Here is a 27,568-nt window from a genome sequence, read left to right as displayed (position 1 = left end):
ATTAATCATAAAAACAATACATTTATAATCAAAATTTAAGATTTTTTAAATATGAATGAAATTTCCAAAACGTGTAACATTTTTAAAGATATTATTGTGTTTGTGTTTACATGATGATGATACCTTCTTTGATTATTAGACCATACACTTCGTCATCTAAGAACCAAAATAGTTCCAAGAGAATGTGTGTATATGGAGAATCTATCAACCTATAGCAATCCTAAGTAGATAGATTATGGATAATATTTGATACTAACAACGTTTTGGTTTTGAGATGTTACAAGGACACTAAGAATTGTCTGAGGCATAAATAAACTGTTCATAATGTGTACTAGATTTTGACTCGTACATCCGCACAGGTGTGTATTTTTCGAAAACATATTACTATTTGTTTTTATATCACTATTTATGATTGGGCAAAAAATTCGAATCCGAAGAACCGAACCGATTCCGATCCAAAAAAGTAGTACTCAACTCGAATCAAAATTAATTAAATATCTGAATTATTCAAAATTTTGGTATTTAGAAAACTGAAACCTAATCCGATCCGAACCAAAGTATTTTGGGTATCTGAATGTATCCGAAATAGATTTATATACTTATATATATTAATTATTTTTAGACTTAATGTACATAAAAACATCCATAATATATATGATACTTTTAAGTTAGTTTAAATACTTGAAAATATATAAAAAATAGTCAAAAGTAAATATATAAAATAGTTAAAGTTCGAAACACCAAAAATATTAAAAATAATTATTGATTCTCTGTCCAAATATTTAAACCAAACCAATTTATATATTAAGTTTAGGTACTCTAACGTATGTTATTCAAACTTATATGTAATATATTATTTTGTTTTAGATTTTGAGAAATTTAGAGTACATAATGAATTTAAAAAATTTAAAAATAGTTTAAATGGGTTATTCCAATCGAAATCAAACCCGCAAATATATGAACCGAACCCAGACCAATATTTAGAAATATCCGAATGGGTCTGAAATATTTGATCCCAAAAACCCGAAACCCAAACAAACCCGGCCCAAACCCGAATGAATATCCGAACGCCCACCCCTAGTCACTATTATATATCATATAAGTGTCATCATATAATTAATCATATTTTATAAGTACCATCATACATGTAACCATATAATTAATAGTATTATATACGTACCATCATATAAGTACGTACACATATATTATATTTTAAAATTTTTATGTGAAATACAAAAACCATAATTTAAGTTGATGTTTAAAATTAAGCTTTGTATTGTATTTTTCTTATATATATTGAAAAGAAATTATAATGGTTATTTGAAAATATTTTAGTAAAAATTAATTTTTGAATATATGTATATTTTCAAATAAATTTTTGATATAATTCAATTTTAAATTATTATTTTGATTTGAACTATGTATATCAAGTAACATAAGTCCATTACTTTTTAATATAACATAATAGACTTCCAATTTTTCTTAATAAGATAAGTCCATTACTTTTTTTCCCTTAATATACTATTATCGATGTTTCCAAACAACATGATTAATCTTTATTTTTATTTTTTATCCATACTGCCATACAAAAGCTTAAAGTACTTCTGCCATACAAAATCTCCGCTAATCGCAGAAGCCGAAGCTCTTGCAGTTCGATCGGCCCTTTGCATGGCGCTGACTTTGGAATTCACGAGTCTGCTCCGACAACTCACCGCTCATCCAAGCTATAACCAGCAAATCTCAATCTAAAGAAATCATCGGAAGAATGATCTCCTCTGGGTTCGCAAGCATCTCTTTCTCTCATATTTCTCGATCGGAAAACTCTGTAGCCGATGGGGTAGCTAAAGTGGTGCTCCTTTCTTCGCTTAATGCGTAATGGATCTTGGGATGGCCACGTTTTAGGCCTATCTCCTCTTTTATTTCGTTTTAATGAAAGTTTAGTGACAAAAAAAAGAAAGAAAGATAGAGAGAGATTTATAGTCTCAATAACCGGGAGTTGGTACATAAATTTCCCGGTTTATTGTTGTATACCAGAATTTCAAATAAACCGTACACACTTCGGATACATCCGATTATTATTATGATATGTAGACACAACACACAATGACACAAAGAACATCATATCATATAAATGATTAGAAGATCAACGTTGGCGTCGAGAAGAAGAGTCTTTACGTGACTGTGGCAGAAACCTATGGCGTAGATAAATCGGTGGAGACACCTGCGAGGATCGTCTAGATACTCGAGGCGGAGGATCGCGTCTCCGTCTAGCCTTACAAAGAGCTGGCCGTGGTAGTTGGCATTCTTCGTCGGGGAGACCGACGAAGCCTAAGTATGATGGGGTGGTATACGAGAGGAAGGTGTCTCTGATTTGGTTAAACAATAACTCCTCCACATCTACCATCATGCGATCATATATCGCCGATACTGCTAGTGCTAGGTCCTGTGGGATGGAATGGATAATCAAGTCATCGCCCATCGTGATCTCATCGTGTTGCTCTAACCGAACAACCCTCTCGCTCGACTCCTCCATGTTTTCTACACAACTTAATCGAAGGTTTAAAGACTATATACAACAACACAATTTAAGATAATGGTTAATTAATCAGAGGGAAACTTTCTTTGGTTAAGTTTTCAAGCTAGCGGCAATTAAATATGTAACTTACATGTTTTGATTTCTTTTATTTCATTATTATCAACTTGGTTGATAAATATTGACTTTATATTGCTTCAAGAAGAATATAATCTTTTGAATATTTTGAAACGGCTGACTAGAATATTTAATTCGATTTTCTTAATCACATCTACTTTCTTTGTGCCTATATTATACAACAAAATAAGTTTTAGAAAAGAAGGAAATGCTCTTCACAAGAAATGATTTTAAGTGGCTAGCTTATCAAGAAGAGCCAATTACCAGGTAATACTTCAGTTTCTTAAGATGATGACTTGATAACATTGAACTTGGACAATTTCAGGATTCAGGATTCAGGCAAAATTCAGTTGCAACGACATATAACCAATTAAATTATTAGTGTAGGTATTCTGATAGTGGATGTGCACAACAACAGTTCTATCCAGATCCTACTCACCTTATAATGAGTCAAACATTGTTTAATATCCTGACTCTAAACTAGATCATTCATATATACATATGTGAAACCTGCGGCAATCAACTGATAAAACATGACACAAAAACCCTAAATCAACATCCCAAGTACAAGTTAATAGGTTACCGTAAACACTGCGTTCATCTCTGGCATAGACAATCAAAACCTGAAACAGGATGAACAGAAATACATCAGAAGGTCGATCGATAGCACAGTCTCGTAACATAACATATCCATCTGATCAAAACACAGGATTTAATTTGTTGCTACAATCTGGAAACTAAACAAAGTAACTTGTTCACACAAGAGCGTTATTAGATGCTCTTTGATTCTGTCTTCCTAGTTCACGCAAAAGTGCACCTCATATGAATGCAAACAAAAGTTTTGGTGACAACTTGTAACATTATTGTAAGGCAAAACGTAAGTACTGTATACAAACAATATTCCATTTCAAATGATCTAGTTACCATCATGTGACAATTTCCGTCTAGCTCAACCTTATATTATATCGATCCTTATAATAAACATGCCACTTAGAATAAATATCATACATTTCACACGCATCAACTTGACTAAGTTAACCTAATTTGTTGCCAATAGGTGTGAATTATGTGACTTAATTGATTCCTATACAATGCAAAACGTGGGAACAAAGGAGAAAACAAGACGGAAAGCAAGAATGCATGACAAGGGACACTTAGCAATACAAGAAATTTGAAAACAGGGAATACTGTTTTGGCTTAAATAAATAAGCATTCGGTCTAAGTGACGGAAAATCACATTTTAATTTCCTTCAAGTCCTGTAAATTTCTTAACCATTATAGTGAATTGGTTTTTCTTAGCAAATGCATCTACAAACCGCATCTGGACCCCAAAATTACATGAAGAGTTTCGAAAACACACTGAAATTAATGCGTCTATATGGTTGTTGACAGGATTAAATGCAAAAAAAAAAAACAAAAACATGTTCCTAGATCAAGAACCAAACCCACAAAAGCATTCTCGCAAAATTCACGACCTGATCACATGGAATCAGTTATATATAAATTAGATACCATCTATACCACAATTCAACTATATATAACATAATAGTTTAACTTAGATACATGATTATATATCTCAGGGAATCAAAATGAACGAGCACACAAAATAAATAAGCTAGAAAACCAATCAACCGGATCATAAACAGTACTCTTTCAAGATCCATGATTAAAAATAGATGTGATCAAATGAAGCAAAGGATAACTCTACACATATTTATGAATCAAGAGACTAGATCACGGGTTATAAAAGCTAATGAGAAACCGATTAAAAAACAGAAGGAAAAGCTAACCATATAATAATATACTTGAATCGAGAAAATTAAGGATTCAAAAGAGTTAGGACCAGCCTAAGGAAAACTAGGTTAACGTTAATGGTCCCATATTAATCTCGCTTAACCAAGCCTTAAACACATAGATTAGAGCATTTTCGATACTAATGATCTCATAAAATATAAAGTTCAGCGACAAAAATGAACAAAAAGCTAACTCGCATGAAATTAGTAACAAATCTAGCAATGTAAGAGCAAATTAGTATAGATGTAATACCGTATATAATTTACCTATGGAGAAAGAAAGTGGGTGAGACTGTGAGAGAGATGGGAACACAATCAAAGAAGAAAAAGTGAACGGACCAAAAAGAATCGGTGCCGGAACCTGACAGATAGAGCAGTGAGCACGCAAGAGAAGCAAATGCATCGAACATGCAAAGTGCCTTTGTGTGCTCACTCTCTTCTGTCAGTTTCTTTGCGTTTCTCTAAAACTTGTCCCAAAACACTCACTCAATATGGCCTTACCGACACAAATTGTGTAATCAGAGACCTAAGGCATTTGAAAGGAGGAGACCCTGAGGCTGTAGAGTTAGATCTGAGAGGGCTTAGGGTAAGCAAGAAAGCCAGAGAGAATATTTATAACCAAAGGTAGAGAGGAAAGTTTTATTCATTTTTAGATACCCACAAATCTAGGGTTTTGACTTTTGACCAAATCGTGAGGAGAGGAAAATAAATTACCAAAAAAGAAAGAACAAAGGAAATAAAGATTAGATTAAGAGGAAATGTGAAGAGAGGAAGAATCTATGTTAAAGAAGGAAACAAAAAACCTTATCTCTCCATGTCGCTCACTCTCTATCAAGAGTCTTATCTCTGTATTTGTTTTTTCTGTCTCTTTCTTCTCTCTCTCCCTCCTACATGCAATGGGGCAGATGTATGGAAAGAGAGACATTTGCGTGGTATGGGATTGGATTGAACAGTACCACTGCAGTTGATAGTGGTCAAATCTCATAACCTATAAACGGCAACGACAATCCTATAAAAGATCTTGAATTTTGTGAATGAATTCTGGTCAAACTGGGAGATAATTACTTATTGGGAATCAGTTCTTCGCTTGTATTAGAATAGTTATTCGCGTTTAACCTTTTTTGTTTTCAATTATTTTCTTAACGACAGCCAATGAACAGCCAAAACAAGGCGAAAAAAGCAACTCAACACAACAACAGACAAAACAAACAAACAAAAATATCAGAGGTTGATGTGATATATCAATTGCGGAGCTTAATTACGTCTAATTATCTGAATTATAGAAATGCATCGTATATAGTTTAATGTATCACAAGCCTGTAGTTTAATATTTAAGCAAAAATGTAACTTAACTAACTAAAATAGAGCAATATTGCACCATATAGTTTAATATCATAGACTATTGTTTTATATTTTAACTAAAGTAAAAAAATGTTATAAGGTTAAGTTCATATTTTTCTCAATTCGGAGATAAAAAAATATGTTAATCTTTTTTCGCCACCTTCGTCATCGAACTCATGATCAAGAATATATACTCAATATATATATATATATTTGTTTGCCAACTCAATAGATAACCAGAAAATACACCAATTAAATTATTAAAACAAATTAATCTTAAATTTACCAATTGTACGTCAAGTTACCAATATAGGCATCAGTTAAACAATTGTACTCAAATATAATGAACTTATTCTGCTCGAGACGTGTTAATGTGTAAGGCGTCAGTTAAACAATTCAATTATTTCGCTCGTTTAATTCTCTTCTGAGATGCCGAATAGTTTTTACTGGTGCTAAATGCTGAGAGTTGAGAACAAATGCAAAAATGGAATATGCCGCGAATTTTATTGAAAATAATACTATATATATAAGCCACCCATAAAGCAAAGTCCAAAGAAAATCATAAGAAATCCCTTACGGTGGTTTTGTAGACCACGAGTGCGGACTGTCACGGGTATTAATCTCCAGGATCCTGCATTTTTTGTAACGATAGTGTGTGTTATTACGTGATAATTTATTATTCACGTTTTGCCATTTTGGTACCTATTACCAGGTTAGCAAATATATATAATAGCTAGGGCTGGGCGAGAAACCCGGATCCGAAGAACCGAACCGAATCCGATCCGAAAAAGTAGTACCGAATCCGAACCGAAATTGATTAAATATCCGAACGGGTTCAAAATTTTGGTATCTAAAGAACCGAAACCGAATCCGATCCGAACCGAAGTATCTCGGGTATCCGAATGTAATCGAAATAGATTTATATACCTAAATATATTACTTATTTTTAGATTTAATATATATTAAAAACATCCAAAATATATAAGATAATTTTAAGTTGTCTAAAATACTTGAAAATATACATAAATAGTTAAAAGTAAATGTCTAAAATAGCTAAAATATATTCAAAACACCAAAATACTTGAAATATCTATTGATTTTCTATCCAAATATTCAAATCAAACCAATTTATATGTTAATTTTAGGCATTTTGACATATATTATACAAATTTATATGTAATATATTATTTTGTTTTATAGATTTTGAGAAATTTTAAGCATATAATGAATATTAAAATTTTAAAAATAATTTAAATGGGTTATCCGAACCCGACTCGAACCCACAAAGATCCGAACCGAACCCGAACTAAAATTTTGAAATACCCGAATGGAGCTGAAATTTTTGAACCCGAAAACTTGAGACCCCCGAATAGATCCGAACCGAACCCGAGTGGGTACCCGAACGCCCATGCTTAATAATAGCGATGAACTTCTAGGCTAATTCCACATTTTTGTTCAAGACCAAAAAAATTAATAAACAATTACTCAAATTGCGCCATATGAGTTTTTTAATTCCCTGGAGAAGTTCTAAGTGCAACATGAAACTTTTTTTTGGCAAATTTAATACATATATCTTTATTTGGAATATGATGAAACAATATTTTTCTTGTATAAAGCATATATGATCTTATAAAACTGGTCAAATAAAAAACTATTACTCGGGTTAAACCCTAATTTTGAGTTAGTCTTTAGTTTTTTCCTTTTGAAATACCTTTCTTTTCAAAAAGGGTTGTATCAAAATTCAAAGAAACCAACTCTTTGTGATAAACTACTATACCACCGTTTATTTGATAGTAAAAGGCTTTTACATCACAAAACATTCACCAATTTTTCTGTTCGATTATGTGTATCTTTCCATAGAAATATTTTGATATAGATTCATTATTTTTTGTTAAAAGATATATATATATATATATATATATATATATATATATATATATATATATCATTGACTTGAAAATGATGAAACAATGTTATTTTCTTATATATGACTTAGCAAGTATCGTTGTCCAGTATCGATTTATGCTGGGAAAAATATACTGTATTTTAAAACGCGTGGAAGACTGGAGGGTGAAAAATATGAAAAGGGTAACTCTGCGTTTGACCTAACAATATGTTCAAAGACTGTCTAAATTCATTACCTCCAGATGACAGAGAACATAACTCCGACTCTTTCACGAGTAGGAAATATGTGGTAAGATATTGTTGTCTGATAGCCTGACTTTGTCTCCACACGTTATTAAAATGTAAAAACGAAAGTAAGATATCTTTATTTCTCTGTCAAAAAGCTAAAACATGTGCATAATTATGAAAAAGTTTCTTATAGGATATATATTAATATTTTAAATATATATGAAAGACATTTAGAAGTGTGTTGCAATGGAGTATTAAATTATTTTAAATAATAAACTCATATAAATTAAAATACCATACTAAAAACGTCAAACTGATTGTAAGAAAAACATTTTAACCATAATTGCTATAATGTAAAATAAATATAAGCCTTCTCTCGTGCCACATGTTGTACTTAAGATTCGTTTATACAAATTACGTATATATAATACCTGTTTAATAAAGTAAACTCATTTTTCCTATCGGCATGAAACGGTGGTAGCGAGAGAATATGGGATCATGGACCACATGTTATCCCATTCACCAAGAGCCTTCCATCTATTACATCACGTATCATTATCTAACGCATACTTTTTTATTCGTTTGTTAGTGTCTAGATCTTGTTCTAATTACTACTTATTTGTTTCTTTTTATTTACTGATTAAAAAATACTGTATTTAACCTGTACTATTTTATATGCACAACCCACCGAAGACCTCAGATCTAGTGGCCTTATATCCTTTTGTTGCAACTTGCAAGGCTGTAATAGACAATTAAAGTCTAAAAACCCTTGAATCATTGTGTGACTATATAATACAAATACATGTAAATGGAATATCCCTTAAATATGGGAAGCAAACATTGGGGTTAGGAATCTCCAAGCATCTCGTAGACCATTAACATGCGTGAAATAATTTGTTTCAAGTCTTTCGTCGACTTAAAAACAAATCCTTGAACAAGATAGGCATCTACAACTCAAAGCCACAAATACTGGTTATTTAGGAGACTAAAGAAAAAAAATTGCAAATCAATTTTATTAAAGAAGCATCAAGGAATTAATGACTTTTAATTTTGGGGAATCGACCAATTTTACATTGATGAACATATAGTTTTGTATATTAGAGTACTCTAGGGTAGATGAATACTAATATACAAGAAAAAACAGTTTTGTAAAACACTAAGAAAAAACTGAAATTTGAAGCGAAGATTTAAAGTCAAGTTTAAGAAGTCCTTACTCCATAGTTATGTTGAGATTCGTAAAACCTAAAACTGAATTCAAGTTGAACCAATTACCGTGCCATATGATTTTTTACAAAGTAAAATACGAAGATTCATTGGCTAATGAAAAAATCATATATTATGATTATGAATAGCAGAAACAAATAATTCAACCTAAATAAATCGTCTCGGAAGATTTATTGTTTACAATCCAAAATGGAGAGATGATAGGAAAAATGTGGTAAAACAATTCTTTAAAGAAAATGAAAAATAACCAAAGCCATCTTATGTATCCACACATTAACGCTACTACATAAGCTGAAATCAATCCTAAGTGAAAGCCACTCACTACTACACTTCTTGTCTTAAATAAAAACAATTCTACACTTCTAGTGCCCATGCGATGTCAAGTCCCACCAACCTACGCCCACCGCAACCACCAATACCACCGTTGCGCTTAGCTTTCCACTGTAAATTACGTAATCCCTTTATCCTGCAGCCAGACTCATCGCTTCCTCTTCTTACCGGACTTGGACTGACTTGCCTGCGACTTGCCTGAACCGACTGATTTCCCCTTGGTTGCTGGTTCTGGTGCCTTCGGCGTCTCTTCCGACTCTGACTCCACATCGCTCTCCTTGGTCTTAGAAGCAGGTGTAGATTTTCCTTTGCCTTTAGCCGCCTTTGAATCCTTTGGTTTGCTCTCTGTTTTGTCATCCTGGGACTTCTTGCCGGACTTGGAAGCAGGAGTAACTTTAGACTTGCTGGAACCAGCCCCACCACCCCTGAATGAGAGGCAGTAATGCTTATCAGCAAAATAATTTTAGAGACTTCCAACACTTACTTAACTAATTGCTTTAAGTTTCGTTTACTTTTTCCCTGATGCTCCAATCTTTGATTGCTTGCCTGTCTTAGCTTTCTTACTCTGGGGCCTGCATGGAGAATTACCAAGCTTGGTCATCGCAAGAATAGCAAATTCATCTCGTAACAATGTACCATCACATCTAACTATTCTTTCCAGTGCCAAATTAACACCAGAACAAAGGAAGTAACACTTACTCTTCTTCCTCATGACCTGTCTGATCAGCAGCTTCTTCACCCTGCTGACAGAAAATGGAAGTTACAGCAAAAATGGGAGAATGAAAAAAAAAACAACTCCTCGGAGATTAATGAAATTTAATGTATCACCTCTGTTTCTGAGTCATCCAGAAAATGCCACTTCTGTTTCTTAAGATTCAATATTTCTTGATCTCCATCATCATAGATAACCTGAAAACGAAGATAGCAACATCATATAACAAATAGAACATACCATACAATGCATTGAATCTAACTTCAGAACATGTACAATCAATAGGCTAATGGATCACCACAATCAAAAGAGACGGAACAAACAATAGTTATTGAGGAGACTGATAAAACTGGGCTTACCAGATGTCTCTTCTTAGCAGAATCATATGAATCGACCACACCTTTATAATACCTGCGGAAAAAACCAATATTCAATTACAAGTATCCACAGTTACCCAAGGTGCTAGTCCAGTATCAGCTATCTAAAGGAAAATACATAGAATAGCGAACACCGTTTATGTAAATATAATTCCAATTTCCATAGAAAAAAATATATAAACAAAATGCTTACGCTTTATCAATAGGCCACCAGACCCTGACCCTCGACCCAACTATATTTCCGTCAGGGGTTTGGAGATCAGATGCCTGCAAAGGAATTGATTCAGTATAAGGAAGGATAAAAAGAAGAACACGTACACAGCACATGAAACCAATACGAAAAAAGGATTAGATAAAAGATACATAAGCTACACAGAAGGGAACAAACATATGTTTAAGAGAAAAGAATCCACAACATGACGAAACTAAGATGTAATCATGAACTAGTGAAAATGGCAATTGGTAGAGCATGATTTTTTCACACATTCTTTTATGCGAGCAACAATTATAATAGGTAAGTTTACGGAAACATACTTTGCCCAGACTTCGTTTTCTCTTTGAGCTTGTATTAGGACTCTCTTCTATCGGTTCCTTCACTTCTTTCTTTGACTTTGAGGCTGACTTTCCAGAGGAAACAGCTGGCTGAAACACAATTAAACGATTTCGATAATAGTAAGAGGACAGGGAAGGCAGATAGGCATCGAATCATACAGGTCAGGGGAAAAACTTACTTTTTCACTATCACCTGAAGAATTATCATCCATGGCTTTCCCACGTCCTGTTTTTTTCTTTTCCACTTTTGGCTTTGAGGATTCTTGTACATTATCACTCTCAACTGCCTTCTTCTCTGACTGCTTTGCAGCTTTTGTCTCAGAGGTGCTTTTCTTTGAAGGAGAAACAGTAGACTTGGCTTTACTTGATGAAGCAACCTTTTTTCCGGACTTTTTTGTCACTTTAGCTCCAGAAGTGTTTGTTTCTTCGGGAGCTTCTTCGGTAGCACTAGCAGCTGATGGCTTGGCCTCCTTCGCCGAGCTCTCCTTTTTCTTCTGGTTTGAGGTCGTCTTAGTCCGGATTTCCTCAACAAGATCTTCAGCATTAGATGGAGAACTGACATTGGCAGTTTCATCAGCTGATGGCTTGGCCTCCTTCGACGAGCTTTCCTTTTTCTTCTGGTTTGCAGTTGTCTTAGGCTGGATTTCCTCAACGAGATCTTCAGCCTTAGATGGAGAACTGACATTGGCAGTTTCAACAGCTGATGACTTGGCCTCCTTCGTCGAGCTCTCTTTTTTCTTCTGGTTTGCAGTCGTCTTAGGCTGGATTTGCTCAACGAGATCTTCAGCCTTAGATGGAGAACTGACATTGGCAGTTTCATCAGCTGATGGCTTGGCCTCCTTCGTCGAGCTCCCCTTTTTCTTCTGCTTTGTAGTCGTCTTCGGCCGGATTTCCTCAACAAGATCTTCAGCCTTAGATGGAGAACTGACATTGGCAGTTTCATCAGCTGATGTCTTCGATGGAAAAGCCTGCACACTTGTTTCCTGATCATTTTCAGAAGCAGCAGCGTTAACAGATGAATCATCAGGAGGCAAACTTTGCACATCCTTGCTCTCCAAGAGTGCTTCAGGTTCAGTCTCCTCCTTGACATCTGAACTTTTTGATGAATCCACCTCTTTGACAGAACTAGGTTCTCTTTCCTGAGTTTGATGTTCAACAGTTGGCTTCTCTTCAGATGTATTATCCAAGCCAGTGTTGCTAGGATTATCAAGTTGTTCAGGCTCATCTTTAGCATTCGTATCATCTAGCTTCTTTGTAGACTCAGTATCAACAGAAGAATCATTTTGTTGCGCAATGCCATTGCTGACTCCTGACTTACTTGATTCGTCCTTAGGTGGATCAGTTCGCTCGGGTGTAGAAATTACTTCTGCCTCCTGTTTATCCTGCTGATTAAAAATAAAAACCAATGAACAATCTACTTGACCAGTTTTGTTTCTCAATGCTGATTTAAGGGTGAAAGAAACATACCTCTACTTCTGCTTCCTTCGTTAAATGACCTTGAATATCCTGCGGGGTAGAAAATTGGGAGAATGGTATAAGAGAATGCAACTCGGAGACCAAAAGATGAGGCAAAGTTCGACAGAAAAACGGGTGATATATAAAACTGACTGGGTAGAGAAACAGATTAGAAGGCTTACCTCTTTCTCATTCTCAGCAAGTTGGTCCTGCTGCAAAGCACTGAATGTCCCTTCACATATAGAAGCCACTACCTTACTATACTTATCTAAGGAGACACCCGACGATTTCACTGCTTCAGTCAGATAATTTCTGAGCTTGCTAGCACATTTACTGAGAACTTGTTCTGCTAGACTCCGTGATACTTGGGGAACCTGAGGACAAGTTGAAAGAGTTACAGAAGAACATCGATTGCTGAAAAATAACTACCGAGACCATCAATGTATCACCTCATCATCCTTTCTAACATAATGCAGAATTGGTGAAAGCATCTTTGGAGGTATCTCCTCGCTTTCTTCTAAAACAAGTGTCATAATGTTCTCCATAGAAGAAAATAAGTTCCCTGTATGATGGTCCCTGAAAATGTAAATAAATTATCAGCAAACATGATATCTAGTGAGAAGCGTGGAGATGCACGGGGGAAAGTTAAAACCACGTTTCTGTAAAGAAAAAGTAATCAGTCACAAAATAGATTATCTGATGTGCTGAGTGGTAACAACAGCATCTATGAATCAATGTGGCATAAGGAATCTAAAGGAACAACAGTTTTAGGATAATAAGCAATGCACACAAATCCATTTATGTCGTATATTTCCTGGACCTTAAATTGGAAGCTAAAAGAAAACTTTTGACAATATTAGAACTGTTGCTAAAATGGATTTAGATTAGAATGTACCTAACGGCCTTCAAGAAGTTTTGGAACATCTCGATAAGAAGTGAATCACACTCAAGATCCAGCATCACAACGCACGATCTGACCTTGGCCACAGTTTCAAGGATCGAGGTCCTTTTGGAATAGGAGCGACTAGAGTCGTCGTCTAAATTTTCAAATGATGATACGATTAGCTTAAAGACTTCCTGCGCACGAATAGAAGAAAAGAGTCAGCAACCATTCAATCACCTTTATGCCCATTCCCTCGAGAAAAATTACCAAACAATAACATACCCTCATCTGATCATCATCATAAGGAGCATCCGGAGCAGTTATTCTAGTAATCTCACTGATGCAGGCAGCGACTGCAACTTTCACATCGATATCAGAATGCTTGACGAGTTTCCCATCGACTAATGCTGTCATCAATGGAGAGAGTGCATTCTGCATTGAGGCAGGAGGTGACTGCTCAACATCTACCAAGCAAGTGAAGATTTTCTGCAGCGAAATACAAAAGGAATATCAAACACAAGAATTCCAAAATCACACCATCCCACACCACACACTTGGATCTGAAAACCAGTCCAGAAAACCAAGGCATAAAACAGTAAAAGAAGTAGTGAAATTATGAGATGAATGTCATTCCTCAACGCTAATTTATAAAGTAATCTCTTTTAACTCGCTAAAAGTATTTCTTCAATGTTGGAACAGAAAATCACAAATACATACATGTAAGCGAAGAGCTGAAGCACAAGAAAATATCCTAGAAACACTTAGAACACCTCACTTGCTTATCATCTTAGTCATAAAGATCTTGTTTTCGTGTGTGTGTGTGTGTGTGTGTGTGTGCAAATCTATCAAAGATCAGAATCAGATACCACAAACTAGACATAACAGCATCAGAAAACTAATCCCCCAGACTTATATAAATAGCCAATTTAATAAACGAATTAAAAAAATTAGTTTTTGAAAGAGCAGAACAGTTCGAGCAGCCTCCCAAAAACAGAGAGAGCATCCTAAGCAAGATCTAAACAGCAATGCAGTAGATTCACAGAGCCTAACGAAGAAATCGACAAGCGCAAAGACGCATATCGAGAGCTAAAACGCAAATCGAGAAATCTAACACTGAAGACATGCACACAGTTAGCATTGCAGGAAGAAGGGAATGGTGAAGGGAGAGCTCACGTCAAGGAGAGGAAGAAGCTCGTCGAGTGAAGAAGGTGGATCAACAAGCTTCTCCCCTGCTTCCAGAATCTGATTCTCGATCTCTTTCTCAGAATCCGACATGACTCTCCTCTCCTCTCCTCTCCTCTTCGCTCGTGGTGCGTATCTAACAATCAGATCTCTACAAATCCCTAGCCGGATTAAGCTACGAAACTACGAGAAAATCACGCTAGGGTTCTCTCCTCTCCTCTCTTTTTTTTTTTTTTTCTCAGTTTGCCGGAAACCAAAATTAAAATTAAAGAACGCGAGAACCCACAAGCGCCGTTAAAAAAGATATATATATAATAATCTTCTAAAAACATTTATTAAGTTTTGGTGATTTATTTACGAAAATTTATTAACTGGTCGTGGTCGTGGATGTGTTTCCTTCTTTTAATTTTTACTCTCTCTCTTTTTGGGCTTTATTTATAAAGGGAATCCAGTATTGTGATCTTTTTCCCCCTTTACTCCGGATTTCACTAGGATTTTATCAACTCTGGTTTAGCTAATAACAACATGATTGGCTTTCAAGTCCGATTATGAAAATGTTTTTGATACATGACAATTCTCAAAGGAACTGAGAGTTTACAGATTTGCTTCAGCATGAGATTGGATGTAAGAGTTAAAGAGTTCATCTATGATTTATAGCAAGCTAATTTTGCTTTAAAAGTTCTCATGATTTTTTTTTTTCTATATACGTAAATAGTTTGTGATATAAATAGAACTCCTAAAATAAACATATATCGTTAAATTTTTGATAATATACTGGAAAATTATATATCGGTTAATAATTTCAAATTAGGATATTGGATGCAATGACGGCCCCATGGAGAAGTTCTAGAAGCTTAGATTTCCATAATTATTTTATTTAAATATGTAACTCGTAATTAATTCACTATATTTTCAAATAGTCTAATTTTGTGATAACGAGATCACAAAGATAAGGTTTTCGATTTATCCCTTCAACAAGTGCATTTAAAAAAATATTCTAAAATTACCTTTAATAAATAGGCCTTAATTTCTAATTTGCTTCTAACCTTCACATTTTCAAGACCGGTACTAATTGTATGTTTACTATAAAACATTTTCATTAAGTGGTTACGAAAACTGAATTTTTGTGTTTTGTTTTTCATGATTAAAGATACATGTAATGTTTATGCAACCATTTCATTTATACATTTGTTAACAATATTTATTTACTAAACAAATGCATCAGCATTAGAAACTTTAGAATAGTTACAAGAAGAGTCAATCAAATACTCAAATTTGGAAAGCAAGAATGAAAATCTGCATTTGTATTGAAAATTATCTAAGCATTTATTGATTTTGTAGACTTTAGATAAAATCTAGTACTTTAAACAGTTTCCAGCTTTAATTTTCTTAAGATACTATAAAAACAAAATTAGTTTTAGTACATCTTTCTTTGGTGTTTTTGGGGCTGAAGAAGTTTTACGGTGGATGAGCTTTTGTTCCAGTTACTAAACAATCCAGCCCAATAGTTTATCGGGCTATGTCTGAAGTCTACCCCAATATTTTACGACTGAGTCGAGTCCGACTGAAAATCAAGAAACCACATGAAGCACAGAATCGCACGAACTTAATGGGCCAAAATTCAAAGTCGACCCAAACTCAAACCACTCGCATCGTTCGATTCAAGCTTGGAAGCCTGGAATATTTTGAGTTTCATCCCGAAACCCTCGGAAACCAAAATAATAAATAACTAAGATAAGACCTGCGCCGAGTTTATTTGCATATATTATCGATAGTTTTTTTTATATATGTGATCATTTTATTTATATATATAAAATATTTTTTTTGTTATTATATAATTTCTTTCCGATGGATCAGATCAATTTTTATTAAAAATAATGGAACAAAACTATAATTAATACATCATGGGTTGATCGGATTGGACATTAAACAAATTATGACATAAAAACCTTATTTTTTCCATCGAACACATTCTTGGAAAAAGTGAACAATATTGTTTTCACAGTTGAATTATTTTGACTTTTATCTTCCATATGGTTTTGAAAGCTTTCAAATCAACCATCGAATTGATACATGCCATTTTAATGTTTTTAGTCGTATACTTAAGGAAAACTTACATTTTTATAATTTAAAGTCGTTTTAAAAAATTCAAAATATAATATCTAAGAAAAAATCTAACATATAAGAAAAATCTAACATATAAGGTGTCCTCATTTTTGTATTTTAAAGTCGTTTTTAAAAAAAAATAACATATAAGGTTTTCTCATTTTTGTAATTTAAAGTCATTTAAAAAAATTCAAAATATAACATATAAGAAAAAATCTAATTTTTTATTATATGGTTAATGTGATTGTTTATTTTTTTTAATAATATAAAATTAAAGAAAAAGAAGAAGGATGCAAAAATTGTTATCAAATCTTTATTATTCATAATCATTAATTGACATATATATGTAAATCATATTAGGTAATTTCGTAGCTTTTATTTAGGGAACGAATACACACTTCTTATATTTTAGGTTAATATAATGTTCTCTAGTGGACATTATACAAATTATGACATAAAAACCTTATTTTTTTCCTCGAACAAAATTTTGAAAAAGTGAATAGTATTGTTTTCACAGTTGAATTATTTTGACTTTTAACTTACATATGGTTTTGAAAGCTTTCAAATCAACCGTCGGACTGATACATGTCATTTTAATGTTTTTAGTCGTATACTTAAGGAAAACTTACATTTTTGTAATTTAAAGTTGTTTAAAAAAAATTCAAAATATAACATATAAGAAAAAATCTAACATATAAGGTGTCCTCATTTTTGTATTTTAAAGTCGTTTTAAAAAAAAAAACATATAAGGTTTCCTCATTTTTGTAATTTAAAGTCATTTTAAAAAATTCAAAATATAACATATAAGAAAAAATCTAATTTTTTATTATATAGTTAATGTTATCAAATCTTTATTATTCATAATCATTAATTGTCATATATATGCAAATCATATTAGGTAATTTTGTAGCTTTTATTTAAGGAAAAAATACACACTTCTTATATTTTAGGTTAATATAATGTTCTCTAGTTGACATTAAACAAATTATGACATAAAAATCTTATTTTTTCCAGCGAACACATTCTTGAAAAAAGTGAACAGTATTGTTTTCACAGTTGAATTATTTTGACTTTTATCTTCCATATGGTTTTGAAAGCTTTCAAATCAACCATCGAATTGATACATGTCATTTTAATGTTTTTAGTTGTATACTTAAGGAAAACTTACATTTTTGTAATTTAAAGTCGTTTTAAAAAAATTCAAAATATAGCATATAAGAAAATTCTAACATATAAGAAAAATATAACATATAAGGTGTCCTCATTTTTGTATTTTAAAGTCGTTTAAAAAATATATATAACATATAAAGGTTTCCTTATTTTGTAATTTAAAGTCATTTTAAAAAATTCAAAATATAACATATAAAAAAAATATAATTTTTTTATTATATTGTTAATGTGATTGTTTAAGTTTTTTTAATAATATAAATTTAACAAAAATGAAGAAGGATGCAAAAATTGTTATCAAATCTTTATTATTCATAATCATTAATTCCCGTATATATGTAAATCATATTAGGTAATTCTGTAGCCTTTATTTAAGGAAAGAATACACACTTCATATATTTTAGGTTAATATAATGTTCTCTAGTGTTATATAATTATTGAATAATGTGACACCATTAGATGAAACTATACTTTATATTAGATGCTCTAGAATTTTTTGAAATAGAATTTAGAAGGCATTTAGAGTGCCACCTAAGATTTGAAGTTTTTTTTAATTAATACAAAATTAAGGTTCTAATTTTTCAAATGTTTTTCAATTAATATAGAGGGGATTTCTACGTTTAAAGTCGTGCGGAATTGATGGAGTTCACATTCTCTCGGAAATTGACAACGACAAGTTAAAGCTGTTAGGAGACTTTTTAGCACAGAATCAAATCTCTAACAGTGTGAATGCATTCATATGAGAGAATAATGTCAGGAGCGCGTTTAGCGCACCTGCCTGCTATTCTTACATCTACTCAGCTGTCGAGGAGTATATATAAATAGGTTTAAGTTGAAAAATATATTATCCTTTCGCTATCATTTGGTTATACTACCAAAGTAAATTTTATATGCCAGTAGCCTGGTTGTGAGTAGGTCTCAAGTGGCTTAAGCTACATACGTATATCATTATCAAATATCAACTAATCGAGTTTGAAAATGATACTAACCATAAGAAAGAGGATACCTATTCTAGTATAATAATTAGCGGGAAATGAAAATGTAATAGATAAGTATAAAGTCCATCCATATACATACACAGCTAGTGCAGCTTTAGTAGTATCCACAGAAGAGTGTATTCCATTACCTTAAATCATATCAAACCAAATAAAATAGACTACCTTTAATGATAGCAGTCACACTCTCCACATGCCTCTCCCACCGTTCATTTATGTTCTTAATTATTTGGGACCATAGTTAAGTAGTTCTATATCAAAAGGAAAAACATAGAAAAATGTATAAACATACTCGAATGTTTTACTTTTTAAGTATGTGAATACTCACGATCCAGAAAAAGATATATACACACCATATTATAAGACTAGAAAAGCAGATATAATTGGTAGATGTAAAAGCTAACAAAGCCCATAACTTTATAATAACATACCACTAAGGCTAGTAGACGTAGTGGGTATTTTTACTTTTAACAAAACCACTCACTCAAACAAAAAAGTAACTCCACATGGAAAATTCAACGACACGTCTTACGTAGGGTACACCGTACACTATATGCTAATTAGATTGTGTCTGCTTGGCTGTTTTCAGAAGCTGAATAGATCTGTCGAAGCAACGCTCTCCTTCTGTTTTCGTGGAACTGCTTCAAAATGACACCTACAAGACACGATGCTTGGTTATTTTCTACTTATTAAAAATAAATTCGCTACGAAACAAAACAAGAATAAACAAATGTTGTTAGATCCACAGATCCAAATTTCTCCACGCCGCCACATTGTTTATTCAGGCATTACTCTATTTTCTATTCGGAAAACGATGGCACAACCATAAACTATTGTCTCAAAAGACTCCAAAACTCTATTTAGGACATATTTTACCGAGACAAAAAAAATCAAAATTAAATACAAACAATAATAAAAGCATAGGCACGGGCTCTCTCCTTCAGCTCTGTTCCCTTTCTTCAGATCTGACACAGAGGAAGGTTGAGATGAAACCATCTGAAGAATCAACGGGATGGTGATGTGGTCTCTTCACCGAATCGCCGGATTCTCATCAGCATCGACTCCCGATGTTCGGGTTTTGACTCTGGCAAGCGGCGATTTCGTTTACGTTTGTCTTGGCTGGCTTCTCTTCCGGCAAGCGGCGGCTCTCAAAGCGTTGATCTTCGCCGGATTTCGTTTGTTTTTAAAGATCGATTGAGGTTCTCCAAGGGTTGGAGATTTGGTAACGAAGATGTATGAGTTGTTTGGTGGTTGCTGTCTCTGCGGATGAGATCTCGAATAGGTTCGATGATGCTCTCCGTCGCAAGGAGAATCAGAAGATGAAGGGATTGCGGTGGTTCCTGTTCCGGTGGGTTCCTGTGAATCGTCGGTATTTGCTCCGGCGTTCTTCTTTGGTAGAGAGACGTGGAAGTTCTCGTGACGCGTGTTTTTTCCTCGTTGTTTGAGGTTCAAACACGTGTTTCGGTTGGTTGGGTAGATGTTAACACGTGGGCGAGCATGCGAGTTTTTTGGATGTGTGGCTCGGAGGCGCCGTTCGGTTGGTAGAGTTTGGGCTTTAGGCCCGTTTATCGTGGACCCTTTATGTCGGGTTTTACTTTGTCCTTGTAGTGGGGTTTGTGTTTTTGTTTGAAGTAGTTTTTTGGGCTTCGACCCATTAATAAAAATACTAGATGGAAAAAAAAAAAAAAAGCATAGGCAAGAGTGGACCGAGCCATACTTTAGAAAAAGAAAATGACCGACACTCTAGGTTGGCACTTTGGTAATTTTTCAAGACTCAAGATATGTGGGTGGGGTCTCGATGATGTCTGATAAACTGGTGAAGTGCATGTGAGTGACTACGTCAATCCCCTCCAACTTTCCATGAATTTACAATAGATGCCACTGTCAGTCAGTGAGAGACAGAGCATGGAATCAAAAAGCCTTGTGAAGAAAGTTAACCAAACTTATTACTCCCTCCGTTTTTTTTATATAAGTCGTTTTAAAAAAATTTTTATGTTCCAAATTATATGACGTTTTCAGTTTTCTATATAAAATTTATTAACATCTAATATTATATGACCAATAATAATATATCTTCTATTTTATTATTGGTTGATTTGTAGTTAGGTAAATAATTAATAATGTTTTTATTTAAAAAATATAAAAAATTAATGATTTTTTAATCTACGTGCATGGTTCTGGTTATATTAAAATACGGAGGGAGTATCAATGTGACAATCTCTACTTAAGTTAATTAGAAATTAATGATTAATGATGAAACACTTGCATATTCAAAAGGGCCAAACTTATTATCAATGTGACAATCTCTACTTAATTTAATTAGAAAGTAATGATTAATGATGAAAACACTTACATTCTCAAAAGGGAAGGCTCTTTGAAGTGGAGCTTATAGAGAGTGATTTAAAATGCTCTGAAGGAACAAACTCTTGTGGCAAATTAGCTCTCTTTGCTATTCTCTTCATGTTGCTTTGTAAACTCTGTTGCACTAACTGCTTCACTGCTTTCCTCTCTTCGCTCATCATCAAGTCGCTTTCCTCATGGTCCAAACCGTTACCTCTAGTCCCATAGATCGGTGCGGATAAGGCTCCGCATGATCCGGTACTATCCAAGACTTGCTTCCCTTTGTCTACTCTAAGACACTCTAATATCCTCGATGCCCTCTTCTGAGACAATGCACTTCCCAAAAGGGTCAACTCTAGCAACGAGGATTCGATTCCCGCCTCAATCATTGCTTGTCTATCTCCATATCCTTTGTGAGCCATCAACATTAGTATGTAAGTGGCCTTCTCTTGGCACCCGGGAGAGTCGGTCCAGTTCAGCACATCGACCAGAACCGGAAACGCGTCGCATACTGAACTGATCGCTTTCCTTCCTTCTGGAACTGCCACTATATTGCTTAAGATAGCGAGGATCCTCTCGCTCACTTCCATATCTCCCAGTGTGTTCAAGAGAAACGTGACTAGATCGGTTTCGAGGATGAATGAAACGTTTGGCTGGTAGATTGAGAGGTTGTAGAGAGCTCTTAACGCGTCTTCTCTAGCTTGTGAGCTGCTTGTTTCGTCCAAGTTCTGAAGAGTTTTCACTAGGAAGATGATTGCTCCTGAAGAACCAATTATTGGTTTGTTTGAGTCTAGAGCACTTAATCCTAGGAAGTTAGCTACCACAGCTTCTGCGATAGATTGGTCAGGTGTGTTTGGAGACTCGATTAGCTTCAGCATTTTGTGAACTGCACCTGCTTTTACAATAGCTGCTTTGTTCCTGCAATTAAAAAAAGTTTTTGAGATTACTTCAGAATCAAGGAAGGTCTAAAAATGGGTAAATGATTGAAATAAATGCTTCAAATTATGCACACTATTCATATTGTAAAAAGAAGGATGAAACCAATTTAATTTTGGCCGACAAACACATAAATTATTTCGCCCAAACAAACAAACAACGACGAAAATATTCACATAAAAACAAAAATAAACAGAAACAACAACAATAATGTAGTAAAAACAGTAACAAACATCAAACAATGTCGTAAGAAAACAGTGAAAGACATCAAACAATGTAGTAAAAACAGTAAAAAAAATAAATCAAACAATGTAGTAAAAAGAACAGTGAACTCACGCGTCGTTACCGATGCCTAGATTGAGCAGAGCGTACAGCGAAGCGATCTGAGCGTCTGCGGTTCGCGACTCGTCGTCGATCATGCTAACCAGCGGCGGGATCGCGCCGAGCATCGCCAGCGTCACCCTCGCCTCCGGATCCTCCTTCGCCAGCAACCGCACCTCGCTCGCCGCCGCTACTTTCTTCCGACATTCTCCGCCGTCGTCAACTCCACGCGCTGCCACAGCCTGCAGCTCTCTGACCACGCGCTTCAACGCGTCGAGCGCTTCTTCCTTCCACTTCGTCTCCACGTCAGCTTCCACCTCCGCAAGATTCAGCAGATCGCAGAGCTTCTCCGACTTCTTCGCTTTCTCCTCGAACGCTGCGCCATTCAACGCCGCGGCGATCGTATTGGCTTTGACCGTTGACTTCTTCTCCGTCGTCACCGTGACGTAGCTTCTTTCTTCTTTCTCCTCTTCTCGGAGCTCGTGACGGTAACGCGAGCTCCCGCCGCAGCTAACGGCGTTTAGGATCTTTCTTCTGAATGCGGATCTTGAGAAGGTGCTCCAGAGGCGGAAGTGGTAGCCGGAGGAAGTGGTGGGAGGAGGGTCGTGAATGAGAGATCCGATGTTGTTCCGGTGACACTTTGCCATTGTTATCTCTGATCAGTTCTCGAGCTAACGTACATTGGATACAAGACAAGCAAAGAGTGCGGAACAAGATTTTTTTCTACTTTCTTTTTTTTTCTCTCTTGAGAATGAGTTTTTTTGTTTGTTTATTGAGAAGCGAAAACAGAGGAGACGAAAGATGAACTTTGAGATTAGCGAACTGTTGACTGTTGATTTATTCCTTTTTGGGTTTACCCTAAGGTTGTGTTTGGATACAGACACTAACTAGACCGCGGATAAGAAAGGTATATTTATATTTTGGAATGAGTCTTATATTTTTGAATCTTTGATGTAGTTCAAAACAAATAAAAATAAAAAGTCTTATATTTTTGATAATGTTTGTTTATATGAATTTCAGGTGTATGAATTATTTATGAGTTATTACAAAAGTTGAATAACTATATGCTAACGTGAATAATGTCTTTTTATTTTTAACAGCCTTAGAATTCTTTTTGCTTTTAACAGCTTTAATTAATCTATTGAAATTTATTCCAAAAATTGTATGTATATGAAGAGTACAGTGATTTATGTTAACGTGAATAATTTTTTTTAACAGCTTTAGAACAATGTCCAAAGAAACTTCTATTCATATGGTTTGGTATTCAAATAAACCATTTTGGTTCGAACCAGATCCTTTTTTCTTTTTCATGAACATGGCAAAGTAAATACATCATCTTTGAAATATATAGCTCGCAATGAGATGGATTATGGTTGGTGCAATTGCCTATTTTACTTTACCCTTTATGGGCATTAATGTGTTATGAAAAAGTTATTCGGTGAGGCCATCACTGATTAAAGAACCAAGGCAAAAACCAGTTTAGAAAATAATAGAAAGAGAAATGATAGGAGAGTACAAGAGAACGGTGAGACCATTACTGATTTCAACCGTTGAGATTTATCAATGTGTCAGTGAAGCTTCTCATACAATACAAGTCCCATCGTGTTATGTTGCATAATAAAGTGCTACTGTTGAGGTCATTTCGTTGTTTCTTAAAATAATCATTTAGATATATATATATATATACACCACATTTTATTGATTTATTATTATTAATTTTTTTTTTGGTTTATTTTCTAGCAATAAAAACTTCATTACTCATCTAACGTAGGAATGTCAAACAGGTTGATCCGTCCCGTCCCGTCCCGTACCGTAGCGGACTCGTTTTCGAGCGGGTCACGGCGGACCAGGCCCGCGCGGGCTGCGGTCCTTAAAATGGCTGACTAAACCCATACCGCAAAACATATAGACCTTTGCGGATCGGTCCGCGGAACATAGAATTACAAACGAACATATGGCTCCTGAACGCTTCAAGATATGATTCAAGGCGCTTTATCAGTTTCATGACGAGTGAGTTTAGTCGATGATTGAATTGGATAAGGCAATACACTTGTTAGTTGAAGATTTTAGTTGGATCAAAACACTAGTTTATTTACTTTGTTAGTCTCCAAACATTTTAAAAATAAACAATACTTTAGTTGCTGAATCCAAATATTATAACTCATAAGTTCATAACAAATGCTTTAGTTTTCTGAATCCAAAATTATAACTCATAAGTTCATAACAAATGCTTTAGTTTTCTGAATCCAAAATTATATAAAACCAACACCAAATCAAAGATGCTAATCCCAAAAATAAATAAAAAGAAAACACCAATCACACTTCTTATTCTTCATCTTTATCACCAACAAGCGACAAAAGATATAAATTTCTCTTCTTCACCATCAACTTCATCTTCTACAAATAAGAATAATAGAAGTGAGTTAAAGATATATTGAAACCTAAAACTCCAAAATGTATGATAGTGTGAACAAATACATATAGGCAAAACTATGAAGAACCCATTACGGGAACTAGATCTTCTTCTTCGGTGGAAAGTGAGTTTTTAAACATCTTATGATGACTCGAAGAAGCTCCACAAGTGCAGATCGAAGGCGCTTGGGAGACCGGAAGCATCATCGACCCTGAAACCACCATCACGGGAGCTACATAACGTCGAATCGCCTTCTCTCTCTCTCTCTCTCTCAATGTTTTAGGCGAAAGCAGAAATGAGGACTTAGGGTTGCAGGCCTTTAAAATCCCGCAGGTTAAGCCCATCCCGCTTTTGACCCGTCCCGTTTTCGATCCGTCCCGTTTTCGACCCGTCCCGCTTTGAACCCATCCCGCGAGGTCCACAATTTTGCGAGCTTACCAAATAGAGGCTCAATCCCACTCCGCAGCAAACCTTTACGGGCCAGGCCCGCGGTACAGATCTTTGATTGCTATCCCTAATCTGACGTAATGGACAACCATTGGGAGTATTCGATAATGATTCATCTGTGTTGTTTGCTCAACAACTATCTAAATTCTCAACCTTCTTCTGGATCGCACTACAGATCTCATGGAGTATCCATCCAATATTAAAATTGTTTAGCTCCACATTTTCTTATGGTTAAGTTACAACTTCGTGGACAAAACTAGTCTTCTTTATTTTTTTGGTTTGGGAGACATTCCATTTATCAATATCATCCTATTTGTTTTGTAGCCGCCTTCTTCATTGAAACAAGAACATACTCGAGTATCACATTATAGAGACTTCATGTTGTTTTCAAAAATTTAATATAATAACATGCAAATTTCTGTTTAGTACCGATGTTATAGTTATCTACTCAACTACCTGGTACATACACCAAATACGTGACTTAACTTGCATTGATTCAGCATAAATTTTTTAACGTAGTATTAATTACGAAATGTATTCATATTGATTAACCATCGGGACTTTAGTTATGAGCTTGAAATGCTTATAACTATTAATACATTATATCAAAATAAAAAGATTTGAAGGAAAATAAGCCCTTTCTAGAAGAAAAAAAAAAGATTTCAAGGAAAACTAAAACATAAAGGTCAACGCCCGTGGAAGCTTTGTCTGACTTAAAAAGAAGAACATTGAATAGATTGTTCCTTAGTTAAGGAACTTTCGGTTTGAGTTTCCGTAAAGTCCTTAGCCCGCAATTATATACGCATATATAATATATACATACAAATATATGTGTATTCAGGATCCAAGAGCAAAGACCCCAATAATCATGTTCTAAGTCGTAAAACACCATTTATTATTATAGTCACCAAAATTCACGTCCACTTGGACTTGTCAACCTATAACTTCTTTATATCTGGCAACAACAGCATGTAAAAATATTAGGGATATCATATTCAACGTCGAAAATTTTAAAGAACATTGAGTAACATATAAAGGGTTATGACCAATATACTAATCACCAATTGGTTTTAACTTGAAAGCTCATAATAAACTCGATTCTAATACGGTATCAGAACCAAGTTTGTAATAGTTTTTGTGTGTTATCGAGTATGGTCAATAGCCTGTATATATACAACTGAGAGCGTCCAAATCCAATACGGAATTTAAGGAATTACATTATTATCCCAATAATACTAGGACTTATCTAACTAACATAGTAGTTATCATATTAAAAAAGTTTATGGCATTAACCAACACAAACAACTTTATGGGGGATATCAAATGATAGAAGAACCCAGGACACTATCAGAATGATAGAAGAACCCTTAGAAATATCATCAGTGCCAAATATACATCTCAAGCTGGTTAACAGGAGATCACTCAAAAACATTGTCGAGTCATGCGAACCCAAAAAAGTCCGACCTGGTCTCAGAAGACGAAAATAATACTCCTATTTCGACAAGATGACTCAAGTCAGGGCCGGCCCTAGGAGTTTGGAGACCCAAGACCATTTAGTAAAGGTTTCAAAAATTTGGGAGCCTAACAAATTTTTTTTACAAATTGGAAGCCTGTTTACATATAAAATATTTCAAAAATTTTGGGGGCCCAAGACGAATGTTTCATTGGGCTTGGTCCTGACTCAAGTGAAACATTAAATACTGAACATATATAAACAGTATTGAATGCTTTTAAATATTCTATTCCGGCGTTTAACTCACACGTACAATCAAGATTCCTTTCCGGCATGCACTTTGGCAAATAGAACACAATAACACAGGAGAGACACATCTACATTGTCTTCCGCATAGCCCAACACGTTGATGACTGTCGAAAGTTCTTACGGACTTTCAATGTATGTCCTTGTTTAACCGTTGTTCGTTTGTATCTATAGGCTTATATGCCATAAATGCATTGATCTATACGTAAAAAAACTTTCTATTATCATTTGGAGCACATATATATATATATTCAAAGATTAAGTTTATTGAAGAACTCATATGAATCTCAAGAGTGGACGGGGATAAATTAAACTCTGTATAATCAACTTTCCAACGAATACCAAGTCACTGCCATCGAGATTGATATATCCATGGATTGGGAATTGCATAATATCCGCAGAAATAAAAATTCAAAAACTTGAATTATATTTAATTTTAAAATAAATTTTGT

At 34.5% G+C, this 27,568-nt stretch overlaps 3 protein-coding genes across 13 annotated transcripts; all 3 read right to left on the bottom strand.

The window, feature by feature from the left end:
• Window positions 1-1,953: 1,953 nt before the first annotated feature.
• Window positions 1,954-6,873, bottom strand: LOC106375391. Of its 9 annotated transcripts, none has more exons than XR_007318321.1 (3): window positions 4,711-6,236; window positions 3,234-3,273; window positions 1,954-2,566 (listed from the first exon to the last, which is right to left on the bottom strand). XR_007318321.1 is itself a non-coding variant. In XM_048745252.1 (3 exons), the coding sequence occupies exons 1-3, from the start codon at window positions 4,844-4,846 to the stop codon at window positions 2,144-2,146; spliced, it is 585 nt and encodes a 194-aa protein (XP_048601209.1). In that variant the 5' UTR covers window positions 4,847-5,885; the 3' UTR covers window positions 1,954-2,143. The 9 variants fall into 9 exon arrangements, 2 of the variants coding, with proteins under 2 accessions (XP_048601209.1, XP_048601210.1); XR_007318320.1 differs by having other exon boundaries at window positions 1,954-2,546; window positions 4,711-6,235; XR_007318319.1 differs by having other exon boundaries at window positions 1,954-2,538; window positions 2,915-3,273; window positions 4,711-6,182.
• Window positions 6,874-9,266: 2,393 nt separating this feature from the next.
• LOC106375390 (sister chromatid cohesion protein PDS5 homolog C-like) lies at window positions 9,267-14,914 on the bottom strand. Of its 2 annotated transcripts, none has more exons than XM_013815277.3 (14): window positions 14,624-14,914; window positions 13,733-13,936; window positions 13,463-13,644; window positions 13,017-13,143; window positions 12,750-12,941; window positions 12,580-12,618; window positions 11,292-12,497; window positions 11,095-11,202; window positions 10,754-10,827; window positions 10,543-10,594; window positions 10,300-10,380; window positions 10,171-10,211; window positions 9,984-10,043; window positions 9,267-9,896 (listed from the first exon to the last, which is right to left on the bottom strand). In XM_013815277.3, exons 1-14 carry the CDS (start codon window positions 14,723-14,725, stop codon window positions 9,620-9,622), a joined length of 2,745 nt encoding a protein of 914 aa, XP_013670731.2. In that variant the 5' UTR covers window positions 14,726-14,914; the 3' UTR covers window positions 9,267-9,619. The 2 variants fall into 2 exon arrangements, with proteins under 2 accessions (XP_013670731.2, XP_013670732.2); XM_013815278.3 differs by having other exon boundaries at window positions 11,292-12,494; window positions 14,624-14,912.
• A 4,265-nt stretch (window positions 14,915-19,179) lies between these two features.
• Window positions 19,180-23,337, bottom strand: LOC106375389 (U-box domain-containing protein 14-like). Of its 2 annotated transcripts, none has more exons than XM_048745250.1 (3): window positions 22,513-23,335; window positions 21,254-22,158; window positions 19,180-19,555 (listed from the first exon to the last, which is right to left on the bottom strand). In XM_048745250.1, exons 1-2 carry the CDS (start codon window positions 23,142-23,144, stop codon window positions 21,258-21,260), a joined length of 1,533 nt encoding a protein of 510 aa, XP_048601207.1. In that variant the 5' UTR covers window positions 23,145-23,335; the 3' UTR covers window positions 19,180-19,555; window positions 21,254-21,257. The 2 variants fall into 2 exon arrangements, with proteins under 2 accessions (XP_048601207.1, XP_048601208.1); XM_048745251.1 differs by lacking the exon at window positions 19,180-19,555 and adding an exon at window positions 20,087-20,781 and having other exon boundaries at window positions 22,513-23,337.
• Between the last annotated feature and the right edge of the window lie 4,231 nt (window positions 23,338-27,568).

The sequence above is a fragment of the Brassica napus genome, chromosome C1, assembly GCF_020379485.1.
Source record: "Brassica napus cultivar Da-Ae chromosome C1, Da-Ae, whole genome shotgun sequence".
Taxonomy (NCBI): domain Eukaryota; kingdom Viridiplantae; phylum Streptophyta; class Magnoliopsida; order Brassicales; family Brassicaceae; genus Brassica; species Brassica napus.
Note: the sequence above shows the minus strand (reverse complement) of the source record. Positions and strands in the feature narration are given on the sequence as shown.